Here is a 27,009-nt window from a genome sequence, read left to right on the forward strand (position 1 = left end):
TGTGCGTGCACGCTCGTCGCGAAAGCATTTTCATTATGCGCACCAACGCTTTCATACCCTTCCCACAAATAATAACGAAAACGCAAATATTTTGTAGGAGCTTGGCAAACGGTTTGAAAAGTTCGGTATACTCTTCACACAGAAGGGAAGGCATGGGTTCTTGCTGCGACGAAATTTCAATTTTCGTGAGCTGCTGCTTGTGCTCACATGCATACATACATATACACATTCGAGAGAGCAGAGAGCATCGAGAGAGAGAGAGAGAGCAAGGGAAACATTGAGCATAGAGGGATATTTTGCTCAAAATTTGACCATCTCGGTCGAGCGCATGAAGCGAAATGATTGTGCGTTCGTATTTTTTCGTAGCTCGAACCTAAAAGTAAGGAGCCGAACGAGTCCAAAGTTGTCTGGGGTGTTAAAGCCTCAAAAAAAAGCGTGCAAAAAGCTTTCCACTAGTTGTTTAGTCTATGTGTTCTCTGGTTAGTGCTTATTTGCTACAGAATATATCCACTGGCTTCAACTTATTCGCTCTCCACTACAAAATGAGTGTAATGTAAGGTGGACTAATGAGCCACCTTATAACATATGCAAACAGAAATTTTTATTTTAAATAAATAATGTAATTACCCTTATTCTTCGGTTAAATACGTATTAATCCATATTAAATATCACCAACGCAAAGTAAACTAAAATAAATGTTTACTTAAAAAAAATTGCGACACTTTAACAACAAGCTTATTTCTTAACCCAATTTCTATCTCGAGTTCTTAATAAAAGGAATGTTGCAAAAATTTTCAAAACGACCATAAATATCGATATATATGGGAAAACTATCGATATTGCCACAAACAAGCAAACATTTGATCAGGGTGACCGAATATGGTATTTTAAATACTTTTTGGTATTTTATCAGCTCCGATTTTGCTCAAAAGTATTTAAATGGTATATAGGTATTTAGTAGCATTTTTCTTCGATTTTATGGTATTATATGGTATTTTCGGTTTGGTCACTCTTTAAGTCTTAATGAATCGAATGCTTAATGCTTAAGACTTGCTTAATTTTAAAACAAATAAATAGAAAACATGAGCAATAAGCAAAAATATAGAGCTGAGTGGGAGACTATGCCGGAAAATGAAAAATGGCTAATAATATGGATGCGCACTGCAAAGCGTGCCAGACTAACATTTTGGGTAGGCTGGCGTCACTTAAACAGCATGCGGCTACACAAAAACAAAGATTTAATAATTTTGCCCGTTTCTAATCCGTTGTGTGAACGCATATTCTCTCAAATTAATTTAATCAAAACGAAAAATCGAAACCGCTTTAAAAATGTAAATATATCACATATATTACATGCACAATAATCATTGCGCGAAAATGGGTGCAATAATTTTAAGCCCAGTGAACAAGTGTGATGTAAAGATTTCAACAAATTGAATTTAAGCTGCTCTGACGAAGAAGGCTAGTAAATATAATTAAATAATCTTAAGAGAAACTGAGAAACTGAACAAAGAAGTTCCTTTATTATTTTATTTTAAGAAAATGTTACAAAATGAATTTTAAGCATTTAATTAATTTTAAGACTTTAAATATATATTGGAATATGGAATTGAATACGAATGCATATGTTCTAGTTTTATGTTGGACTGAAATATTATTAATTTTTTAAAATGAAATAAACAACAAACTTTTTTTGCAATGGGAAAACCCTTATTTTTTCTATATATAATAAGTCAGTTATTATTTTATTATAATTTGAATTTCCAGACGATTTATTTGTTATGGTATTTATAGTGGAATTTTGTAAAATATGAAATAGTATTTTATAGTATATTTTTGAGACCAAATTGGTATTTTTCGTTTGGTCCGGCGCGGTCACCCTGCATTTGATATCTCGATAGTCCCATCGATATATTGCCAGCCTTACTGTGAGGTCTACTTTTTCAATTAAATTTTACTTACATGGGAAAAAATTAAAAATGTTAAGTGAAGCAGACAACTTAGCTGACATCTTTCGTGGTGGACTGCCTTATTTTCTAATTATAACATTACCCATATTAATAATATGCTCACCATGTCTTGCTAGTGAATTTCAAGTAATGTCAATGACAAAATTTGATGTTAATGGGGAACAATTTGGTAAGTACAATATTTAATATACTTATGTAACAGATATAGATATATGTATGTATGTTAACCAAATAATTTTTACGTTTTATAGGATCGCGGTCATCCGTAATATCATTAGAAGCTAAATCCTTATATACTTGGAGCACAGGCCGGCATTGTGTTCTAGCTAGGTAAGCACATAAGATATTTATTCGAGAAAAATTACTTCAAAATGTGTAACTACATACAATTAATTTATTATTAAATGTTATCACTTACATATGAGCATATTAAATGGTTAAATAGCAAATTGCTAATTAAAAATGTACAATGTACAATGTACATACATATGTATATGTTTGAATATATTTATACATACAGTTTGACACGAAAGTGTTTTCACATTGGAAGAAAATATAATTTTGTTCTATAACATTAAAAACAAGTAATAAAACTCTAGTCGAGAGTGCTCGACTAAATACTACCCTGAACCAACCTAATAAAAAATCACATCTAATAACGTTCTACATTTCAATTTCGATGTTTCAAAATATAATTGAAATAAAATACCTCATTAACTGTAAAATATTGATATAAACTATAAATTGTCACTCACAACTGATTAGCCATGTTAATTAACTAAAGTGAAAAATGCGATAACTAACAAAAAAGTGAATGAGTGCGTGATAGGCGAAAAACTTCTTGAGTGAGTTTACATTAGAATGAGCTCAAGGCGTCGTACACAGTGGCGACGAGCTGAATGAGGTCGGTCGAAATAATGCATTACATACGAGACGTAAAGCAATGCATTACCTATGAGATTTTTTGTCTGCACATTTGTATTGTACAAAAGAAAAGCGACTACTCATACGAAAGAAAAAATTGCATTGATGACATGACTCATTATTTTTCTATAATTATTTCCATGGCGGATTATCATTATTTGGGTGAACAAAAGTATTTTGACATTAATATTTATTAAATAAAGTGACACAAAAACTTAACAATGATGATAGTAAGAAAAATATTTATAAGAATTAAACCCTCCTTAGACATCTGCAAGCGTTTAGGGATCGATTTAACCAAATTTTGTAATGTTTCTATTGAAAAATCCTGCTAAAGTCCTCAAACCTCAGCAATCCCTCTCCTTGGGCGTTTTTGATATGTCTAAGCTACGTTTTACTTTTGCATATGCCCACACATTCTCTATAATATTGAAATCAGGACCCTGAGGTGGCCAATCTAATGTATTGACTTCAATATTCCCCGAAAATTATAATATAGACCTTGTGGCATGGATCATTGTCCTGCTGCAGTATACATGATTTTCCAATGAGCTGGTAACCGGAATTCGATGAGTGGTCATTCAGGACACGTAAATAATTATCCTTGTTAATTTTTTAATTAATTAATATCAAATTGGAGAGGCTATTGACACATGTGAGCCCGTAGAGCATTACCGATTCTTCACCATGTGACACCCGTTCGTACATAGTACTCTTTTTTTGCGAATATTTTTTGGCAACCTGCTATAAATCGCTTTTTTTATCCATGATACACAAAGGCACTATCGTCCATTTATAATACTTTTTCTCCAGAATAATTGTGGCTTGGCTAAGAAGTTTTTAGCAAATCGTTACCTTTTTTAGTTTATTTTATAGTGATATTAAGGGTATTGGAAGATCTATAACGTAGAAAAATTGACCTTCTTTCGCCGACTTGTGATAGTTTTTCTGCTTATTGATAATTTATGATTATTTTTGAGTGTGATCGACATGACTTTTAGGAAAATCCGCACTTTTTCTTTAAGATTTGTCATTATGATGCGGCCTTCTACAGGTTTTTTGGAATGATTTTCCCGATCTGGCCTTTTTGTTTGAGTGAATCAGTTTTCTATTTTTTGCTAATTCGGTAGTAAATTGATCATAGAGGTGCATTTTATAAGCTTGTAAGCATTTCCACGGAAATACCTGCATTATTCTTTGTGATTGATTGATTTTTTAAAGATTTCACTTAACCACGTTGTTTGCCCATAATTTACTGAAAACTATGATCAACTAATGGCTATTATTAAAGAGGACACCAAAAATAATTTAAAAAATAAAAATATGTATTTTTGTCATGTCATGTCATCAATGCAATATTTTGGTCACTTAAAGCCTAGTATGTTTGCTCTCTCTAAAAAATATAATGGGTACCGTTAGCTCTCTCAGCACGCAGAAATAAGCGGTTATAGTTTTTACAATGTGTTGTCAAAATACTTTTGTCCTCCATTGTATGTGTGATGATTTCTGTTTTGGTTTTACCCACCGCTACGCGTCACTTTTCTGATTTTTTTGAGCCGTGCGGACGTAATTTTGAAGGAAAGTATTTCGCAGTGAGTTATAAATATAAATATGCTCTATCTGGTATGTATAAATCATCTTACTTTTATCTTTAATAAAACAAAAAAATAATAATAATGTTTAATTAACAGAAGGGTTTGCCAAAAAAGAGCTATTAGGAATTGCTAGCGGGTTCAGAAAAGTCGGCTGGCAAAGCAAAAATTTGATAAAAAAAAAATAAAACAATAAATTAATATGTAGTTATGTAAATATAGACTGAGTGAATTTAGATTTTAAGAATGTAAACAATATTTAGCGAATACGACATTTAAATAAAAAATGCTACATTAGTGTACATTACAATATTCAAAAAAGTATGCGCTTGGGTAATGGAGAACCGAATGAAACTTCGTCACTTCATTACTTTCTTTCATTAAAAAATTCAATCATTTCATGCACCCGGTAGAAAACGCGATCATTTGTTAAGAAAGTAATGGACTTGGTAATCGGTCTTTTCAAGCACAGGCGACAAGTAATCCATGAGTAATGGACAAAATAATGGGCGTTTCCGCCACTGGGATGGTTTTGTTTGGAACAGACAAAAGAAGATCAGGGCGACGAGCTGAGTCGATTTAGCCCCGTCCGACCGTCCGTCCGTATGTATGAACGCGTCGATCTCAGTATAGGAGCTAGAGACTTGAAATTTTTTTCCTAGGTCCGTGTATATCACGCGCGCTTTTAGTTTTCTCCTTTCAAATATAGATATATATGTATTTTATAGAATTTCGATATAAAAATCAATAGTCATAATCTGAAAGTTTCATGATTTAAGTCCATCCTCAAAAAATGTTAACAATTAAGTTCCCATAATATTCCCACACTTCAGTGACACACTTTTGTGAGTGTGTTTCTTGTGTAATCAGTAAGAAGAATTATTTAAATATCAATTCCTCTCGTAGTCGACCAGACTCGACTAGAGCTTTCTTCTTAGTTTTGTAATATTTTTCTTATAATTAAACTTAATTGAATTTATTAAGAAATAGGTTTGGAAAAAATGTAAATGACTTATATTTGCATCTAAAGTCAGAAAATGTATTTTTTTCGTTGTGTGTTTAAGTGTTTCTTGACAAACTATGATTATATAAAGACAATGTATATATCTCAATATCAATATATCTATGATTTAATTGGTACATTGTTCTTTTTTTTTTTTTTTTTTTGTTTTTTTTAGGTTAATGGACATTTCCATAAGTGATTTTAATAAGATCCGTCAAAAAGCCGGTGGTCTTATCATTATGTTTCCAGATAACGTGCAAGCTTTAAGCAACGAAGTTAAGGATCAGATCTTAATGCTAGAACAGCAAATGCTTTCTCAATCCATACCCATTCCAGTTTATTTTGCTCCTTTTACCAAAAACCTGGAGCATATTATAAATGACATCACATCAACACCAATCCAAAACAATGTCCAAAACAAAACTGCCCTTGGCCAACTTTTATTATCAGTGAACGCCAATGGTTACCACATCACTGTAGATGGCCAAAATGGTGTAGCAAATAAAAACAGTAAAGTGTCAACTATTCAAGGAGAATTCGTGCCAAATCCCTTTGCTATGCAACAGCTGGAGACTGGTGGCGATAGCAATATCTTACCTCTTATTTTGATCACAGCCAATTTGAAGACATTTGGCATAATTAATGTAAGTTAAAATTTCTGAAACATTTTTATGACTTTAGATGCCATATCCTCTTCGCCCCAAATTTGCAGAAAAAATAAATAGTAGAAGCTGCTTTGATTGAAACCCACATTTTAATATCGCATTTAGAAAATTTCATCAGGATAGTCCATCTACAAGAAAAGTTCTCCAACAAATAAGTTCTAATAGCGGTTTCCGCTGCCGTGTATATGTATATATATTTATGTCAATGTACATACATACATCCAGGTACTGATAGTTGGTATCTAAAAACCTGGCTTAAAATTTATATGACATTTGTATCCTTTATATCTTATAATTGGTAATAAACAACTAATACTTCATAAATTTTATTTTTCAGGATTATCCATTAAACGCTGATACGGCGGTTCTTATGGCACTTATAGAAATATTTAGTAAATTACATACCACAGTTAGTACTACGCCAAAATATCGGTTAGGATTCTTGCTATCGGACTCCGGACTACTACTTAATTTCCAAGGATCTAAGAAATGGATTGAAATGGATGACAACTTAGCATTACGGGTAATCAAATATTAAGTATTAAAACAAGTTTTTTAGTAAATTACTTCAGTTTCCAAAATCCTTGAAGCATTGCCTGGTGACAAGTATCCAATTTCTTTGTCTGTAGTTGCGCATAATGGACGCGACTTTACGACTGCCTCTATCTGTGTAAGCAGTGTGCTCAAAGGTAATCATCATCACTTGCCGCAAGTGTACCTTTACGGAACGCACAGCAGACTTCCATTTTCCACCCCAATGTGACGAATATTGTGGAATTAAGTACCACTTGATGCTTTGCTCCGACAATTTCCTTGTTACCCTTTCATTATGCTCACGTGAAGTATGTAGTTGTAACATCTCGTTTAATGCGCGCTTAGCACCGACGAAGTTACGTCCGAAGTTACGCCCGTTGTCGCTATACATTTCTGCAGGCTTCACACGGCGGGCAATAAATCGTCTAAGGGCTGCCAGGAAAGTGTCTGTCCTTCGGTCTCTTGCCAATTCTAGTTGTAGTGATGATGTTACCATACAAACAAATAGACAAATGCAGTCTTTCTCTAGCCTCTAGCAAGACAGGTCCAGTATAATGGACTCTATTGTGCTCGAATGTAAAGGCCTGCCGCACACGAGTGGCAGGTAAGTTAGCCATATACTGTTGCGCAGTGTGATGACGCTGCTTGAAACAGTTTAGGCATCCATGCGTGATTCGACGGATGATGTTTCGGGAGCCAAGTATTCAGTACTTCTGACGAATTATGGCAAACAGTGCCGAAACTCCAATATGAAGGTTGAACTGATGCTCATGCTTCAGTAAGAGCTCAACTAGTCGAATGTGGTTAGGTAGTACAATCGAGTGTTTCTCTAAGTCCTCCAACTCGAATAAGGCCATCCTGGCCAAAAAATAGAGCTAGCTTGTGCAACTTGGAATGGTGTTGGTGGTGTAACTGGATGTGATCCATGTGACTGTCTATGATGCGGGGTATATTGACCTGTTGTATCGACGAGATACATCTGACAAGAGTACGCCTATTTCATCGGTAGTTCAGAGTCCCAATCCAAATAGAGCAACCAAAGTTCTTGAACTGGACTACCACTGGCACCAAAATGCCAAGAGGATCAATAATGTGTGCTACACAGCTTGCATTCTCCGATAATATACTGTTGTATGTAAGGTTATCTTCTCCAGGATCCCAGTGTAGTCCTAGGACCTTTGACGTTGCTGTTGACATGGTGACTCTATCACTTTGCGCAGTCCTCAGCCATGTGCTATTTAAGATCCATTTTCCCATTTGCAATCGTGCACGTGACATGAGTGCAACCAGCTGAGTTTGAATGTTAATAAGTTCTTCCTCTGTCATGGCTTCTGTTAATCCATCATCCACATAGAAATCCTCGAACAATATCTCGTGGTCCAATAGTCCTTGGCGAGTTGCTCTAACATTTTGACTGCCAGGAATGGCGCAGACGCAGTCCCATATGTAACTGTGCAGAGTCTGAAGTGTTTCAATGGTGCTGAAGGATCTTCTCTCCATAATATTCGTTGAAAACTTGTGTATTCGAAACCTCATGCGAACGTTGAACAGATTGCGTTGTATATATGGACCAATATGAAGCGCATCGTTTAGAGACTGACCATTTGGTCTTTGAATGAGCCATCAAATACCACAAGAAATTTAGTACCTAGCAACTGATAGTGCGGCATATAGAAAATTCTCTTCGAAGTGGTGCCTTCTTCTGCATCCACCTCCTTTATGTGGTCCAGTTGTATGTATTCCCTCATGAATTGTACATACTTCGATCGCTCTTTGAAAGGTGTCTGCAAAGTCTTGTCTATTTTGCTCGAACGGTAGCTCGACTATGTATCTTCTAGCGGCATTATGGGAGTGTGATTAGACAAAATGAGGCTCCATCAAATCATCTTCTGTATTTGCAGACGTAACGATGGAACATCTTCCAGTTCCCAAAACCTTTATACCATGGACATCAAGGTAGCTAAGAGTGACGTAGTTGTAGGACTACCTTCTCCTCCTAGTGATTTGATGACCCATCCAAATATCGAATCGATGGCGATTGTGTTCCCCTGGACATTACACAACTTATCTCCAGTAAGAACCGTCCAAATGTGATCGTTGCCAAGCAGACTGTCGATTGATGCGTTGGTATTGAATGCTGCATCTGCTAGGTTGGGGCCGCTAAATATAAAGAGGTCTACTGCGTTTATATTTTCTCTCATCAATGACGAAGTAATATTTGCAAGCACGTGTGCCTTGACGTCAAATGATGCATCTTACACTCGCGACTTGATGTGCAGTGAAATGCGAGAGTGTGAACGGGCCAGACCCTATGTCTGGATGCACCGTTCCGAAACATAAGAGAACTCTGAGCCGCAGTCCAATAATATGCGGCAAACATCGTCTGGTTCTCCAGAATTATGCACATACACCTGCGCCGTTGGCAGTGTACTTCCCATATTTGCACCTTTGCCACCTTTCGAAGTATTCATGGCGTTCGTCAGTGCCATGCCTCATTTGGCTCATCCTTCTTTTGGTGTTTTGGCTCACCCTTGTCCTTAGTACTACGTTAGTGGAAAAGCAAGAGTGAGTGATGTCGGCGCTTGCAATGCTTACAGGATAACTTCGATGTACAAGTGCTCACTCCATGACCAAGTCTCAAACAATTAAGACACATGTGTTTGGACTTTGCAAAGGCATGTGGTTGCTGAGTAGACAGGCCCAAGAACTGTGAACATGCCAACAATGTGTGTTCCTTGATACACTTTGCACAGCGCTCTGAAGTGGCGAGTAGCGTAAGTACGATCCTGGTACCTCTGTCCTGTCTAGGTTTGCTGCTTGTCTGAGTTGCAGATAGGCTAAGTTCCAGCCGATGACAACGTGCGTCCAGAACTTGAGCAACTGCGTAGGATTTGCCATATCTTGACTTTTCATACCATTCATGACGTATGGTGTTCTTCAGCCAATAATCCCGATCCGTTTGTCCAGAAGCGTCTAATGCCCGAATTACAGTACCAGCTTCGTTCGTTAACATCGATGCTGGGTTGTGATCCGCAACTTGGGCAATCCAGTAAATAACCTAACCGCAAGTTTACCAAATAGCGAGGCTTCTCGTACCGGTCAATAATGAATTCCAAGTTATTTCATAGTTGGCATCGGCTAAGGGCAGACGCTTCTGCCTACAGCACCACCGCGTCGTTTCGAACAGGAGTAATTAAAACGAAATCACATTATTGTTATGCCGCCATATAGAAAAGAAAAGCCAGTGTAGCGACTGGAAATTCAAAAACAATGCAAAGACAAATCCATCGCAAAGAAATTCTTAGAATATGCTAGAGTACGCATTTATGTGTGCATACATACACGCATACAAATGAGCGCGTGTATAAGGCTGGAATGCTTGATGCTATGCGTGCAGACTTACATATATAACCATATTTAAATATATAAATATGTATGTATATGCGAATATGTATTTGAGGGCTATTTAAGAAGAAACAAATTTAAACTTATAAAATTATTCGACTAAGAAAAAGAAAAGTATTAAGTGGCATTCATTCAAGCTCGCACCTTCCCAATAAAATATCTATTTTATAAAAAACGAAATATGTATGAAAAAAAAAAAACATCGAAGAGGTTTCGAACCTCCCCTACTCTAATAATAATATTTCGTCCTAATACTGTAGAATATACAGGGTTTTACGATTTGCCACGCCCCAACTGGGCGTAGACACCTCATTGTTGGTCAGTTTTTAGAACGAGATAACGGTACTGCAAAGTTTGAATGCTTACTCTCAAAAAAATTACAGGGTATTTTTCGATATACCACGCCCCTAAAGAGGCGTAAAAATTATTTTTTGGGGAATCGTAGAGGAGGCTACCAGTAACTCAACTATCCAACTAGCTCAACTAGCTATTATACTTTAGGAGATATAAACTTTTGCGGTTTGCCACGCCCCCTGTGGGCGGACATATATCCGACAAAGCTTTTTGGTCTTGTGTGATCAGCCCGAGTATATATACAAAATTTGAGATCTCTGGCATCAATAGTGTCAAAAATATAGCAGAACATAAAAAATCACTATATCTTCAGGTCCGATTTGCCACGCCTCTAATGGGCGTAGACTTATAATTATAATCATAACATTAGCTGACATGCAAAATTTCAGCATTCTAGGTTTACAACTTTAGGAGATACAGTTTTATCCGATTTGCCACGCCCCCAATGGGCAGAGATATATCCGCCATAGCTTGTGATCTTGGGTGGTCGACGCGGACCTACACATACCAAATTTCAGCTATCTAGCTCTTTAACTAACATGATTTCTGGTATATCGGAAAATGCATTTTCCGATTTGCCACGTCCCTAGTGGGCGCATCGGGAAAATTTTAACAGTTTATAAATCGGAGATATACACGAGTATGTGTTCCGAATTTCAAGTCTCTAGCTTCAATAGCGCCGAAATAGATTGCGTTCATACGGACAGACAGACAGACGGATGGACGGACAGACGGACATTGCACGAAACCAATATACTGATTCACTTTCGTGAATGAGTATAAAAACTCAGACAGAAACTGTTTTTGTCGCGTCTGTCTTAGCTCGCTCGCGCTCTGAGAGAGACAGATATTTCTGTTTTCGTTTCCTCAAGTCAAACACTGTCTATTGCGTTTGTATGGGTAATCACGCGCGATTGTTGCGTTCTTTTTGTATGTATGTATGCATCAGAGAGCTGCAAGTGTGCCAATTTTTGCCACCTTACTCACACTCAATAAAATTTGTGTGCCGGTGCTAATCAACACTGGTTCAGCAAATCATAAACACACACTTATAAAAATTGTATGAGTGCTGCTCATGTAGGCAATATCTTGCTGTCACTCACAACAATGTGTCGTTTTCTTTTTGCTTGTCACCCAAGTATTTTTCGTCAACGCTTGCCGGTCCCACTTACACTTACAGCGAACGTAGAAAAAAAGCGAGAGTGTGAAAAGAGCAATGAGTAACAAACACAAGTAGACAAAACACATGTATGACACCCAAGTGTTTTACAGGCAGCATGGTGTGTGTGTCAAAGTAACGGTTGTTTTGATTTTGCACTAGCTCCTTTCTTAGCTTCCTAGTTTACTTCGTGTTTGATTTTGTTAATTAAATGAATGCACTGCAGCATTATAATGTTTATTTAATATATTAAATGAATGTAAAAAAGTTATTTTTGATTTCAATATTGTTTTTTGTTTTCTATTTGTTCCTATTGTGCACGCATTTCCATCAGCACGTACATACGTAAACAAGTACAAACGTAAAAAAAAAAACACATCTCAACCGAAGGCATGCACAAAAGAAACCTCAACACACACACACATTGTATGCTTCAATTTTTGTGTATCTCTTTTCACCCAACTTTCTTTCGACGCTCAAGCGTCGGCATATGTCACACACACATATGCAAAAGAAATACCTACTCACTTTTGCAGCTAGTGTGCACAAACACTCAAATATTTTTGTGAGGCGAGCGATTGTACTCATTTGTACGGTGTTTGAAAACACCCGGGTGTCAAAATCACCCAACATTTACCCGGTGCACCTTGAGTACCGGTGGCTTGTTGCAGTTCTCTGGTATGCATGTATTTACATGCACACGAAGGCAAAGATCATTTCTGTTGAATTTTTTAGCCAGACTGTCTTTTGCGGAGAGTCTTTGTGTGAGCGAAAATCGTATTAGTCTTTACGCGACACTCATTTGAGAGCGTCACACGAATGAGTCCATGCAATGCGTCTCCTCGAAACAGATTCTAAAGAAAATAAAGAGTGTCGTTCAGAGCGAGATCGTGTCTGCACAAGCTTTTCGATTTTGATACGAAGCAGAGCATATACGAAAAAACAATCAACTCTCATTTGCTAGCTCTGGTATATATCTAAAAGTGTATAAGTGTATAAATGTATATGCGTATAAATGTGTATATGTATAAATGTATAAATGTTTACATATAACAAGTAAGAAGGCTCTAGTCGAGACTGCTCGACAAGGAGATACCCTGAACCCACTAAGCTGATATTCGAATCATTCTGCACTTCTTTTATGCACACATACATACACACGCCCGCATACGCTTGCGCTCTGCTAACTGCGCAGTAAGCAGCGACTGCACTTGTGCTGCGCTGCAGTGTGGGCAATATTATGAGAATTTATTTGTTGAATAATTTCTTTTGTAGATGTATAAACTTACTGAAACTTTCAGAGCGTAATCATATGGTGAGAATGTATTTATATTCCAAAGCACAAGTCTCTAGTACTTGAAATACGCCTTTTACAAAGGTGATGGTGAGGGGGTGGATATAGGTGTGGGGGGTTAATTACAACAAAAACCGAATTTATATAAAATATATATACGTCTACATTTAAAATTTGCAAGCTCTAGCTCTAAAGCTGTAGGAGATATAATTAAATAACTAGCTTTCGATAAGGTTTTTTTTTTCGATAATAAAATATCGGGGGTAGTTATCGATATATAGAGAAACTTGATATGCGCGTGATATACACGGACCTAGGAAAAAAATTTCAAGTCTCTAGCTCTTATATCCTCTGAGATCGACGCGTTCATATATACGGACGGACGGACAGACAGACAGACGGACAGGGCTAAATCGACTTTGCTCATCGCCCTGATCAAGAATATATATAGTTTGTGGGGTCTGCCACTCCTCCTTCTGCCTGTTACATACTTTTAACAAAACCATTATACCCTAATTTCCCATTGTACCCTGTTTCATTAAGATTGTGCGTCTAGAAATCAAATTATTCAATAAATAAATCCTTATAATGTTGCCCACACTGCAGCGCAGCCCAAGCGCAGTTGCTGCTTGCTACGCAGCTAGCAGATCGCTTTCTAATACGTTCGTTTGTATGTATGTGTGCCGAAAAGAAGTGCAGAGTGATTAGAATATCAGATTGGAGGGCTCAGGGTATCTCCTAGTCGAGCAGTCTCGACTAGAGTCTTCTTACTTGTTTTTACTATGTGGCGTCGTAAAAATAATATGATTTCGTTTTAAATACTGTTTTTCGAAACGATGCCGTGGTGCTGTAGGCAGAAGCGCCGTCGATCTTTATTTTAGATATTTTGACATGAACATGCTATTCGGCTTGGGTGCGAGATCAAATCCCGCGGAAAGCTCGAGATTATAAATTGCAAATTTTTGTTATTTTAGCTTTTTTATATTTTATTAATTTTATAAAAATGTTTCCTTCCGTATTATCAATGCCTATTAAGCCTATTTATGTGTACAAATACATAAATAGCTGGCAGACGCATATAAATGCCGCAATATGGGCACTATAAATGCCGATTGCCACGCCCCTAGTGGCCGTAGACTGCTCATTTTTGGTCAGTTCAACCGGTAACCTGAATGCAAAATTTGAATTCTAACGCTCAAAAAATGTGAAAATTATAGGGTATTTTTTGGTGTACCACGGCCTTTAAACTGTAGGAGATGTAAACTTTTGCGGTTTGCTACGCCCCCTATGGGCGGACATATATCTACCATTGCTCGTTGGACTTGGATGGTCAACCCGCATATATATACCAAATTTCAGATCTGTAGCATCAATAGTGCCTAAAATATAGCAGAATTCGAAAAATCACTATATCTAGTAGGCGTAGATATAAAATTATTTCACCCATCTTTATTAAATGGGAGCATCAGCTTACGTGCAATTTCAGCATTCTAGGTTTACAAGAGATGGAGATATGGAGATATATCCGCCATAGCTCGTGGTCTTGGGTGCTCGACGCGGACCTACATATTAAATTTCAGCTTACTGGCTTTTCAACTAACATGATTTCGTGTATATTGGAAAATGCATTTTCCGATTTGTCACGCCCCTAGTGGGCGGATCGGGAAAATTTTACCACTTTATAAATCGGAGATATACACGAGTATATGCTCCAAAGTCTCTATCTTTAATAGCGCCGAAATAGATTGCGTTCATACGGACAGACGGACAGCAAGACGGGCATTGCACAAAACCAATATACTCATTTCACTTTCGTGAATGAGTCTAAAAAATTAATGATCATTTCCAAGTGTATGCAGAGTTATGCTAGAAACATCTCTTCAAATGAGGAACCTATAATCAATTATATTTTCTATCTCTATCTGTCAATCGACGTGATCATACATACGAGCATATACCGTATGGGATCTACTATATCTCCTTTTGCTTCGTACGTATATTTTAACAAAACCTTTGTACCCTATAAACGATTATTTTGCCCATAGTGAGTATATATTCAGATATGCGGTGAAGCACTAGATATAAGAGCTACACGAATAATTCCGTCCAATGAGTGACGCTTATTGTTTAAATTTAATTTTAAACAAGTAAGAAAGCTCTAGTCGAGACTGCTCGACTACGAGATCCCCTGAACCCTTGGAGCAATAGATATTTCAATACTTTTTCGCGACTTTCAGCTTACACAAGAAACACGCGCGTACGCACACACAGGTATACATACACACACACGCATACAGACACACATACACACACACACGCATACAGACACAAACGCATAGAGTTCGAGTTGCGTTTTCAGGGAGTGCGGTCGATGTCATCGTGGTCCATCGTAGACAATAGCTTGAACTGTGTTTTCCCCTGTGAAAGTGGAAAGAACTGAAGTCAACGTGTTTGCTGTGGGCGCGGCGTACCCAGCGACCTCAAAAAACTACCAGAGACTTACTGCGCGGCGGTTCGTGGAATTCCCAAGCGGTATAATTCGGTGGTGCAAGAGAGGGGGGGCGATAGCGTCAGTGTTTTGGCGTCAGGGCTTCTTTCCTTTCCTTGTCTTTTGTGGGCGCGTAAATTTTGTTACTTTAGGCGTCACACTTGCGCAATAAGAAAAATCAGGTGCATTCACTCTAACAGCTGTTAGTAGTGCTGGAAATTGCATCGGGCAATCAGCTGCTCACTAACGTTGGTGAGTTGCTAAGCCTTAGCAAAGACAGCAACCTAGCTGCTGGAGTGAAGTAGCAGTTATTAAAAGTAGTGCATACTTTCGGGCTCTCGCTGTAGTCAAGTTGGGTTTAATCTACTGCGGGTTGTAAACTCAGATTATATTAGTAGCCATTGCCCACTACAGGCTTCACGCCGTTGTAGTCGGAGCAGAAATGGATGCCATGATGGAGGACGAGCTGCAAGCTTTTGCGCGTCGTTCCTCGTTGCAGCGATCGCCGCAGCAACAACAGAGGGTGTTGGCGCAGCCGTCGACTTCTAACCAGGCTCCAGTGGCTGAGTGCCAGGCACCCAAGTCACTAAAAGAAGCGTTAGCTCAAATAGGAGCTACACTAGAGGGTCTGTCTGCCTTATTTGGGGGTCAGCGGCATATAAATGCCTTAATGAGAGAGGAGCTGGCTAGGCTGGTCAGCCTTCACAAGACGGCCGAAGCGTTCTGCAACCGTTCGGTTAAAAACTGTGAGGTGCAGACCACGCCACTCAAAAAAGTAGGCGAAAACGTTAAGGCAGCGAGCATTAGTGCTACAGTAGGTAGCAATACTCCCAAGCGGTCGAGGGAAGTTGCCTCCGAACAGAGGAAAACTCCCTCAAAAAAGCCGAGGCCCAATAGAAGTGCAGCGAACCCAAAAGAACCAATGGCTCTACGGGCTACAGCTGAATCTGAAACTTCAAACCAGGCCGCCCGACAGACAAACCAGAGCAGCTGGACAGTCGTCAAAGGGCGAAAGCCTATGCAAAAACGTCCCAGGACTGACGCGATTGCGATTTCAGGCGTAGGGGGTTGCAGCTACGCGGACATGCTTCGTGTAGTTAAAAACGACCCAAATTTGAAGCATCTGAGCAGCGACGTTCAAGGCATTAGGAAGACAGCTAAGGGGGACCTTTTACTGCAACTGAGTAGGAAGCCGGAGCATAGCGCTGAGGCTCTGCACGAAGCTGTAGGCAAGGCCTTGGGAGACCGAGCGGTAGTTAAAACACTTACCGAATCGGCGCAAGTTGAGATTCGCGATCTAGATGAGTTAGCGACCAAAGAGGAGATCTTGGAGGCAATTAGGGTGGAGTTGAAGGATAGCTCACTCCCCATTGAGGCTATCAAATCGCTTCGGCCAGCTTTTGGTGGACAGCAAAGAGCTACGGTTGCTCTTCCAATTGGGAAAGCTAAAACTCTGCTCGAGCTGTCCAAAATTAGAATAGGATGGGTAGTTTGCCGTATCCGAGCCGTGGAGCAGCCTAAACGCTGTTTCAAGTGCCTCGATTACGGTCATATGGCAGCAAACTGCGGCAGCGACTGTGACTTAAAGGGCGCCTGTTTCAGGTGTGGAGAAATGGGTCACAGTGCCAAAGCATGCACCAAGCCACCAAAATGTAGCCTCTGCATCCGGAAAGGTGAAAAGCAGACGGACCATTCAGCAGGCAGCTTCAAGTGCCCATCTTACCGTGAAGCTGCTCGTAAAATGAAATGTTAAGGTTTTTGCAGCTTAACTTAAATCATTGTGTTGCTGCCCAAGATCTTCTAGAGCAGACCATTAGGGAAAAATGTATAGATGTAGCTTTTCTCAGTGAGCCTCACCACTGTAGAACCAGCTGCCCTAGGACATGGTCAACAGACGTTAATGGCAAAGCTGCGTTGTGGGTATGCGGCAACTCAACGAACGTACTTTCGAATGTTAAGTCATTCAATGGGTTCGTACGTGGCCGATATGGTAGCTTGTGGCTTTACAGTTGCTATCTGGCCCCCAGCATGCAGCTCAGTGAATTCACGACGGTGCTCGACGAGCTTGCCGAGGATGCTAGGGGTCGGAAGGCCATTATAGCTGGAGATTTTAACTCCTGGGCGCTAGAATGGGGTAGCCCAACAACAAATGCCAGAGGTCGTATCCTACTGGAGATCTTCGCGACACTAGATGTTGCACTGCTCAACACTGGCCATGAGTACACCTTCAGTCGGGCGGGATACGGGTCTGTTATCGACATTACTTTTGTCACTTCATCCCTCTTTCGGGGAGCAACATGGAGCCATTGCGATAGCTATACAGGCAGCGATCATACGGCACTTCTGTTCACAATAGGTGAGCCACCTGCCAGGGCGTCAACATTGTGGAGGGAGTCGTATCGGCTAGATACTTTTGATCCCGCGGTCTTTTCAGAGGCCATTCAGTCTCTGGGTACAATTGGTAATGCTGAGGCCAGAGCATGCCAAATGGTAGCCCAAATACAGAGTGCCTGCAATAGCAGCATGTTACGCCGCAAGCAGTTCACGCGACAACATGAGCCTACGTATTGGTGGAATACGCAAATAGGTGACATTCGTCGCAAATGCATCCAGGCGAGAAGAAGCTACCAACGGGCTCGCGGTAGGCCAACGTTTCTTGAGAAACAGTTAGCTTACCAGGCAGCTAGAAGACAGCTAAAGAAGGCCATTCGGGCAAGCAAAAGAGAATGTTTTTTACAGTTGTGCGACTCAGCCGAATATGACCCTTGGGGCAGGGCATATAAGATAGTAGTTAAAAGACTATACGCAGGTAGACAGGTGCAGCCTACGGATCGTCTGGAGCTTAAATCGATTGTGGAAACACTCTTTCCAGAAAGTTTAAGCTCCATTCACGCCCCTGAGTCCGAGTCTGCTGATCAGGGCTCAACGAGCACTGAAATTGCTGAAATTGTTTTAGTTACAGAGGAAGAAATATCAGTAGTTCTCCGAGGTCTTAGAACCAACACAGCTCCGGGGCCGGACGGGATCCCAAATCGTGCGCTAAAGCTAGCCCTCGCTTTGCACCCAAGTACGTTCGCCGAATTATTTAACGAATGCCTGATCCAAGAGACGTTCCCGGCAAAATGGAAAGCCCAGAATCTGGTATTGCTACCCAAGGCTGGCAAACCACCAGATGAGCCATCTTCGTACAGACCGATCTGTCTCTTAGACACCATGGGAAAGGTGTTTGAGAAACTGATCTGCTCTAGGCTGGAGACTGCGATTGCAAGCGCCGGAGGCCTGTCACCAAACCAATTTGGATTCCGGAAGGCCCGGTCAACAACGGACGCGCTTAACAAAGTTGTTGGTCTGGCCACTTCCGCTATTCAAGGCACCAGATGGAGGCACGGGACGAAGGAATACTGTATCATCGCGACCCTGGATGTAAGGAATGCCTTCAACACAGCTAGTTGGGATATGATACTGAATGCGCTGTCACAATATAATATCCCTAAATATCTAAGAGAGATAATAAAGAGCTACTTCAGAGGAAGAACACTGGTATACAACACGAGTGAGGGTCCCCAAACTCATACAGTGTCAGCTGGAGTACCCCAAGGCTCAGTGCTGGGGCCTCTCCTATGGAACATCATGTACGACGGCGTACTGCGCTTGGAACTACCAGCAGGCGCGCACACCATTGGCTTTGTTGATGATGTAGCTGTCGTAGCCATAGGAAAGGAGCTCAAAGATACAGAGGATATGTGCAGCGAAAGTATCAATCGCATACGAAGCTGGTTGACAGGAGCTGGGCTCGAGCTTGCGGCACACAAGACCGAAGTTGTATTAGTCAGCAGTCGCAAAAGAGTGGAAACTGCCAATATAAAGATCGGCAGCGTCACCATTGCGTCAAAGAGGGCGATAAGATATCTTGGTGTCATGATAGACACAAGATTAACTTTCCGCGAGCAATTAGAATATGTGCATAAAAAGACAGCTGATTCTTGTAGAGCTCTCTCGAGAATCATGCTTAACACGCGGGGACCTAAACAGCAACGACGTCTCCTCCTAATGAGCGTCATTAGGTCTGTCATCCTCTATGCTGCGCCAATATGGGCAAGAGCGATGGCAACGCCGAGCTACAGCCGAGGCATTTGCGCGATCTACAGGCTGAGCGCAATCAGAGTCAGCTGCGCTTTCAGGACTATCTCCGATGACGCGGCGCTCGTCATAGCCGGTATGGTGCCACTGGAGTATTTGGTCGCCGAAGCCGTGGAGCGGAACTCGCACGGGCCTACGCGACTCAACGCTGTCAGGGCGAACAGCATCGCACGATGGCAAAGAAGGTGGAATAGCTCAGCTAAAGGGCGGTGGACGCACAAGCTCATCCCGGAGCTTGAACCATGGGTTAACCGCAAACATGGCGAGGTTAACTTCTACCTTACGCAGATCCTCTCGGGTCATGGATGCTTTCGGAGCTATTTGAAGCGCTTTGGCCACGAGGAATCTGACGAGTGCCCCTGGTGCGAGCGAGGGCATGTGGAAGACGCCAACCACATTCTTTTCGAATGTGGACGGTTCCTGGAGGAGAGGCGTCGTCTGGAAGAGGCAGTGGGCCGCTCTATCAGAGCGGACAACTTAGTCAACGCCATGCTGGAATCGGAGGAAGCTTGGGAACTAACAAGCACCTTCGCGGCCACGGTGATGATGGAGCTCCGCAGAGTCGAGCGATCGAGAAGACGAGCTGTCCCAGGCTAAGGTAGCGCATAGTGCTTGCGAAGCAATGCTTTACGGCCGTCCCGCAAGCACCGCGCGCTATCCTAGCCACCACGCAACTTGCAATTTGTTATATATTGTCAATAAATGAATATAAAAAAAAGACACAAACGCATACACACACACACATACACATACAAGCCACCACGCATAAACACGCATGGGCTGCAGTGTGCGCTTACTATGAGAACTTAATTGTTTAATAACTTTTTTTATGGACGTACGATCTTCATGAAACTTTTAGATTATGATTATAACATGAATATGCATGTAATTGCCAAAGCACAAGTCTCTAGTATTTGAAATACGGTTTTTACAAAAGTGAGGGTGAGGGGGTGAATTTAGAGGTGGGGGGTAAATTTTAACAAAAACCGAAATTGTATAAATTGCATATAAGCATACATTAAAAATTTGGAGACTCTAGCAATAAAGGTGTAGAAGATATAATTTTATAACTGGGTTTCGATAAGGTTTTTTATCGATAAAAAAAGATCGAGATGAGTTATCGATTTTTAATGATAAACTTGATATGCGCGCTGTAATTACGGACATTTAAAAAAAATTTGAAGTCTCTAGCTCTTATATCTTCTGAAATCGACGCGTTCATACATACGGACAGACGGACAGACAGACGGACAGGGCCAAATCAACTCAGCTCGTCACCCTGATCAAGAATATATATACTTTGTGGGGTCTGCCACGCCTCCTCCCTGTTACATACATTTCAACAAAACCATTATACCCTGATTTCCCATTGAAAATGGGTTCAGGGTATAAAAATAGAAATGAATGAGTTTCTTAAAAATAATCCTCTTGTTCTCTAAAAATAAGTTATTTCTACTACCATAGTGTGTATTCGTGTAGCGTTCTACTTATAATAATATTCCGTTACCTTCTTAATATTAATAACATTTTGTCAATTGTTTCTTATTTTATTTTCAGAATGTTGAGTTTGTGTTATGTCTTGATACGATAACCCGAAGCTTAGATTCCAATCAACCTAATGTATTATATATGCATGTTTCAAAACCACCTAAAGAAAAAACTTCAATAAGTAATTACTTTAAGCTTCTAAAATCAATCGCTGGTCATCACAACAAAAACCTAACAGTGGAGGGTATTCATAAAAAAATAAATCTAGCCGACTCCAAATTATCGTGGGAGCATGAGCGTTTCTGTATGAAACGGTTTCCTGCATTTACATTATCCTCAGCGAAATCCCCTGTAAGTCCGCTGCGAACTACGATGTTTAAGGATAACGAATCGTATATAATAGAGCATTTGGTTATTTCCGTGAAGAATATAGCCGAATCACTTGCTTGTTATATGTATAAAATAGATCCCTTCTCTGAAGTTTTTGAAGGTCATGCTGTAAGTTTAACGGTACATTCTTTTAGATCTATGTATTTAAATTTTATCTCAATTATAGGCTATAATTGAAGACAATATTCGTCCATACCTCGGAATCAAAGCGACTTTGCAGAATAACGACATTAAAGACGGATTTGAAAAATATCTGAAAAACGTCAAAATATTTTTTGACAAACCGGATGAACGGGAACCAGATTTTATGTTTTATAGTAGCAACAATCCAAAGCTTAATATCTATCGAGTCAAGCCCGCAATATTTGATCTATTTCTAACTTTCGCTATATCCGTTTATCTGTTTGGTGTTTATTTTGCCATCCATTTTTTTCCCAGATTTTATTCATTAATATCGAACAGCACAAATATTTACATTCGCTGTTTTATTAAATCATCACCTAACGCCTTAAAACGAAAATAAAATACCCACTACATACAGAATTGTAATCTATCTGAAATAAATCTAAGTCAACTGACAGAAGGACTTTTTTTTTTAAACTTTCTGAAAAATATAATGATATTGTGCAAAAATGGTTATTAAAACAAATAAAAATTGTATGATTATTAAGTCAAGCCAACATTTTTAAAGGTTAGTATACAAGGCACTAAGGAAGGCACAAGGAAATAATCGAAAAAATATGAAGTACCTCTATGCATAATTATGCATACACTTTTCATTGAATACAGGAAAATTTAACAGTTAAAATAGGATAATGCTAACCTCACAAAGTATATGTAGTGGACCCTCTGTTGCCTATCGCCTCGAATAACGAACGTATCGTATGACGAACGCATTAACGTACAATGTTTCGCATAACGACCAACAAAAATTTGAAAACATTTTCGGCGCTATTTTGCATGCAATTTAGGTGCAATATTTTTGGTTTCGGTTAAAAATCATTTCGCTAAAGGAACAGGATGCTGGAGTGTCCACTGTACATACAGTATGTCCATTAATTGGTTTCAAAACAAAGCAAGTCAGATGGCCCTGAACCCATTTTCAATGGGAAATCAGGGTATAATGGTTTTGTTAAAAGTATGTAACAGGCAGAAGGAGGCGTGGCAGACCCCACAAAGTATATATATTCTTGATCAGGTCTACAAGCTGAGTCGATTTGGCCCTGTCCGTCCGTCCGTCCGTCCGTATGTATGAACGCGTCGATCTCAGAAGATATAAGAGCTAGAGACTTGAAACTTTTTTTCCTAGGTCCGTGTATATCACGCGCATATCAAGTTTTTCTTTTTATATCGATAACTACTCCCGAAAAACTAGTTATTTAATTATATATCCTACACCTTTAGAGCTAGAGCTTCCAAATTTTAAATGTAGACTTATAAATATTTTATAAAATTTCGATTTTTGTTGTAATTTACCCCCCACCCCTGAATCCACCCCCTCACCCTTACCTTTGTAAAAAGCGTATTTCAAATACTAGAGACTTGTGCTTTAAATTGTACATACATTTTCACCATATGATTACGCCCTGAAAGATTCATTAAGATTGTACGTCTAGAAACTAAATTATTCAACAAATAAATTCTTATAATGTTGCCCACACTACAGCGCAGTCGCTGCTTACTGCGCAGTTAGCAGAGCGCGTTCTAATACGTGCGTGTGTATGTATATGTGTCGAAAAGAAGTGCAGACTGATTAGGATATCAGATTAGAGGGTTCAGTGTATCTCCCTAGTCGAGCAGTCTCGACTAGAGTCTTCTTAATTGTTTTTACTATGTGGCGTCGTAAAAATAATATGATTTCGTTTTAAATACTGTTTTTCGAAACGATGCCGTGGTGCTGTAGGCAGAAGCGCCGTCGATCTTTATTTTAGATATTTTGACATGAACATGCTATTCGGCTTGGGTGCGAGATCAAATCCCGCGGAAAGCTCGAGATTATAAATTGCAAATTTTTGTTATTTTAGCTTTTTTATATTTTATTAATTTTATAAAAATGTTTCCTTCCGTATTATCAATGCCTATTAAGCCTATTTATGTGTACAAATACATAAATAGCTGGCAGACGCATATAAATGCCGCAATATGGGCACTATAAATGCCGATTGCCACGCCCCTAGTGGCCGTAGACTGCTCATTTTTGGTCAGTTCAACCGGTAACCTGAATGCAAAATTTGAATTCTAACGCTCAAAAAATGTGAAAATTATAGGGTATTTTTGGTGTACCACGGCCTTTAAACTGTAGGAGATGTAAACTTTTGCGGTTTGCTACGCCCCCTATGGGCGGACATATATCTACCATTGCTCGTTGGACTTGGATGGTCAACCCGCATATATATACCAAATTTCAGATCTGTAGCATCAATAGTGCCTAAAATATAGCAGAATTCGAAAAATCACTATATCTAGTAGGCGTAGATATAAAATTATTTCACCCATCTTTATTAAAAAGGAGCATCAGCTTACGTGCAATTTCAGCATTCTAGGTTTACAAGAGATGGAGATATGGAGATTATATTAGTATTTCAAATACTAAAGACTTGTGCTTTAAATTGTACATACATTTTCACCATATGATTACGCCCTGAAAGATTCATTAAGATTGTACGTCTAGAAACTAAATTATTCAACAAATAAATTCTTATAATGTTGCCCACACTACAGCGCAGTCGCTGCTTACTGCGCAGTTAGCAGAGCGCGTTCTAATACGTGCGTGTGTATGTATATGTGTCGAAAAGAAGTGCAGACTGATTAGGATATCAGATTAGAGGGTTCAGTGTATCTCCTAGTCGAGCAGTCTCGACTAGAGTCTTCTTAATTGTTTTTACTATGTGGCGTCGTAAAAATAATATGATTTCGTTTTAAATACTGTTTTTCGAAACGATGCCGTGGTGCTGTAGGCAGAAGCGCCGTCGATCTTTATTTTAGATATTTTGACATGAACATGCTATTCGGCTTGGGTGCGAGATCAAATCCCGCGGAAAGCTCGAGATTATAAATTGCAAATTTTTGTTATTTTAGCTTTTTTATATTTTATTAATTTTATAAAAATGTTTCCTTCCGTATTATCAATGCCTATTAAGCCTATTTATGTGTACAAATACATAAATAGCTGGCAGACGCATATAAATGCCGCAATATGGGCACTATAAATGCCGATTGCCACGCCCCTAGTGGCCGTAGACTGCTCATTTTTGGTCAGTTCAACCGGTAACCTGAATGCAAAATTTGAATTTTAACGCTCAAAAAATGTGAAAATTATAGGGTATTTTTGGTGTACCACGGCCTTTAAACTGTAGGAGATGTAAACTTTTGCGGTTTGCTACGCCCCCTATGGGCGGACATATATCTACCATTGCTCGTTGGACTTGGATGGTCAACCCGCATATATCTACCAAATTTCAGATCTCTAGCATCAATAGTGCCTAAAATATAGCGGAATTCGAAAAATCACTATATCTAGTAGGCGTAGATATAAAATTATTTCACCCATCTTTATTAAATGGGAGCATCAGCTTACGTGCAATTTCAGCATTCTAGGTTTACAAAAGATGGAGATATGGAGATATATCCGCCATAGCTCGTGGTCTTGGGTGCTCGACGCGGACCTACATATTAAATTTCAGCTTACTGGCTTTTCAACTAACATGATTTCGTGTATATTGGAAAATGCATTTTCCGATTTGTCACGCCCCTAGTGGGCGGATCGGGAAAATTTTACCACTTTATAAATCGGAGATATACACGAGTATATGCTCCAAAGTCTCTATCTTTAATAGCGCCGAAATAGATTGCGTTCATACGGACAGTCGGACAGCAAGACGGGCATTGCACAAAACCAATATACTCATTTCACTTTCGTGAATGAGTCTAAAAAATTAATGATCATTTCCAAGTGTATGCAGAGTTATGCTAGAAACATCTCTTCAAATGAGGAACCTATAATCAATTATATTTTCTATCTCTATCTGTCAATCGACGTGATCATACATACGAGCATATACCGTATGGGATCTACTATATCTCCTTTTGCTTCGTACGTATATTTTAACAAAACCTTTGTACCCTATAAACGATTATTTTGCCCATAGTGAGTATATATTCAGATATGCGGTGAAGCACTAGATATAAGAGCTACACGAATAATTCCGTCCAATGAGTGACGCTTATTGTTAAAATTTAATTTTAAAATGAATGAATGAAATGAATGAGTTTATTAAAAATAATCCTCTTGTTCTCTAAAAATAAGTTATTTCTACTACCATTGTGTGTATTCGTGTAGCGTTCTACTTATAATAATATTCCGTTACCTTTTTAATATTAATAACATTTTGTCAATTGTTTCTTATTTTATTTTCAGAATGTTGAGTTTGTGTTATGTCTTGATACGATAACCCGAAGCTTAGATTCCAATCAACCTAATGTATTATATATGCATGTTTCAAAACCACCTAAAGAAAAAACTTCAATAAGTAATTACTTTAAGCTTCTAAAATCAATCGCTGGTCATCACAACAAAAACCTAACAGTGGAGGGTATTCATAAAAAAATAAATCTAGCCGACTCCAAATTATCGTGGGAGCATGAGCGTTTCTGTATGAAACGGTTTCCTGCATTTACATTATCCTCAGCGAAATCCCCTGTAAGTCCGCTGCGAACTACGATGTTTAAGGATAACGAATCGTATATAATAGAGCATTTGGTTATTTCCGTGAAGAATATAGCCGAATCACTTGCTTGTTATATGTATAAAATAGATCCCTTCTCTGAAGTTTTTGAAGGTCATGCTGTAAGTTTAACGGTACATTCTTTTAGATCTATGTATTTAAATTTTATCTCAATTATAGGCTATAATTGAAGACAATATTCGTCCATACCTCGGAATCAAAGCGACTTTGCAGAATAACGACATTAAAGACGGATTTGAAAAATATCTGAAAAACGTCAAAATATTTTTTGACAAACCGGATGAACGGGAACCAGATTTTATGTTTTATAATAGCAACAATCCAAAGCTTAATATCTATCGAGTCAAGCCCGCAATATTTGATCTATTTCTAACTTTCGCTATATCCGTTTATCTGTTTGGTGTTTATTTTGCCATCCATTTTTTTCCCAGATTTTATTCATTAATATCGAACAGCACAAATATTTACATTCGCTGTTTTATTAAATCATCACCTAACGCCTTAAAACGAAAATAAAATACCCACTACTAAATCAAAGAAAAAGAGTTGAATTACAGATATTATTTAGTACTCATTATCATACAGAATTGTAAGCTATCTGAAATAAATCTAAGTCAACTGACAGAAGGACTTTTTTTTAAAACTTTCTGAAAAATATATTGATATTGTGCAAAAATGGTTATTAAAACAAATAAAAATTGTATGATTATTAAGTCAAGCCAACATTTTTAAAGGTTAGTATACAAGGCACTAAGGAAGGCACAAGGAAATAATCGAAAAAATATGAAGTACCTCTATGCATAATTATGCATACACTTTTCATTGAATACAGGAAAATTTAACAGTTAAAATAGGATA

At 38.9% G+C, this 27,009-nt stretch overlaps 1 protein-coding gene across 4 annotated transcripts; it reads left to right on the plus strand.

Moving 5' to 3' along the window:
* Positions 1-1,889: 1,889 nt before the first annotated feature.
* LOC6578193 (nicalin) lies at positions 1,890-26,810 on the plus strand. 4 transcript variants are annotated; one of them, XM_044009972.1, is made up of 7 exons: positions 1,891-2,139; positions 2,222-2,300; positions 5,665-6,133; positions 6,492-6,677; positions 21,086-21,514; positions 21,573-21,941; positions 26,680-26,810. In XM_044009972.1, exons 1-6 carry the CDS (start codon positions 1,980-1,982, stop codon positions 21,927-21,929), a joined length of 1,680 nt encoding a protein of 559 aa, XP_043865907.1. In that variant the 5' UTR covers positions 1,891-1,979; the 3' UTR covers positions 21,930-21,941; positions 26,680-26,810. The 4 variants fall into 4 exon arrangements, with proteins under 4 accessions (XP_043865929.1, XP_043865907.1, XP_002004110.1 ...); XM_044009994.1 differs by lacking the exon at positions 21,573-21,941 and having other exon boundaries at positions 1,890-2,139; positions 26,311-26,810; XM_002004074.4 differs by lacking the exon at positions 26,680-26,810 and having other exon boundaries at positions 21,573-21,984.
* The last annotated feature ends 199 nt before the right edge of the window (positions 26,811-27,009 follow it).

This window comes from Drosophila mojavensis, unplaced genomic scaffold, assembly GCF_018153725.1.
Source record: "Drosophila mojavensis isolate 15081-1352.22 unplaced genomic scaffold, ASM1815372v1 contig_108, whole genome shotgun sequence".
Taxonomy (NCBI): Eukaryota; Metazoa; Arthropoda; class Insecta; order Diptera; family Drosophilidae; genus Drosophila; species Drosophila mojavensis.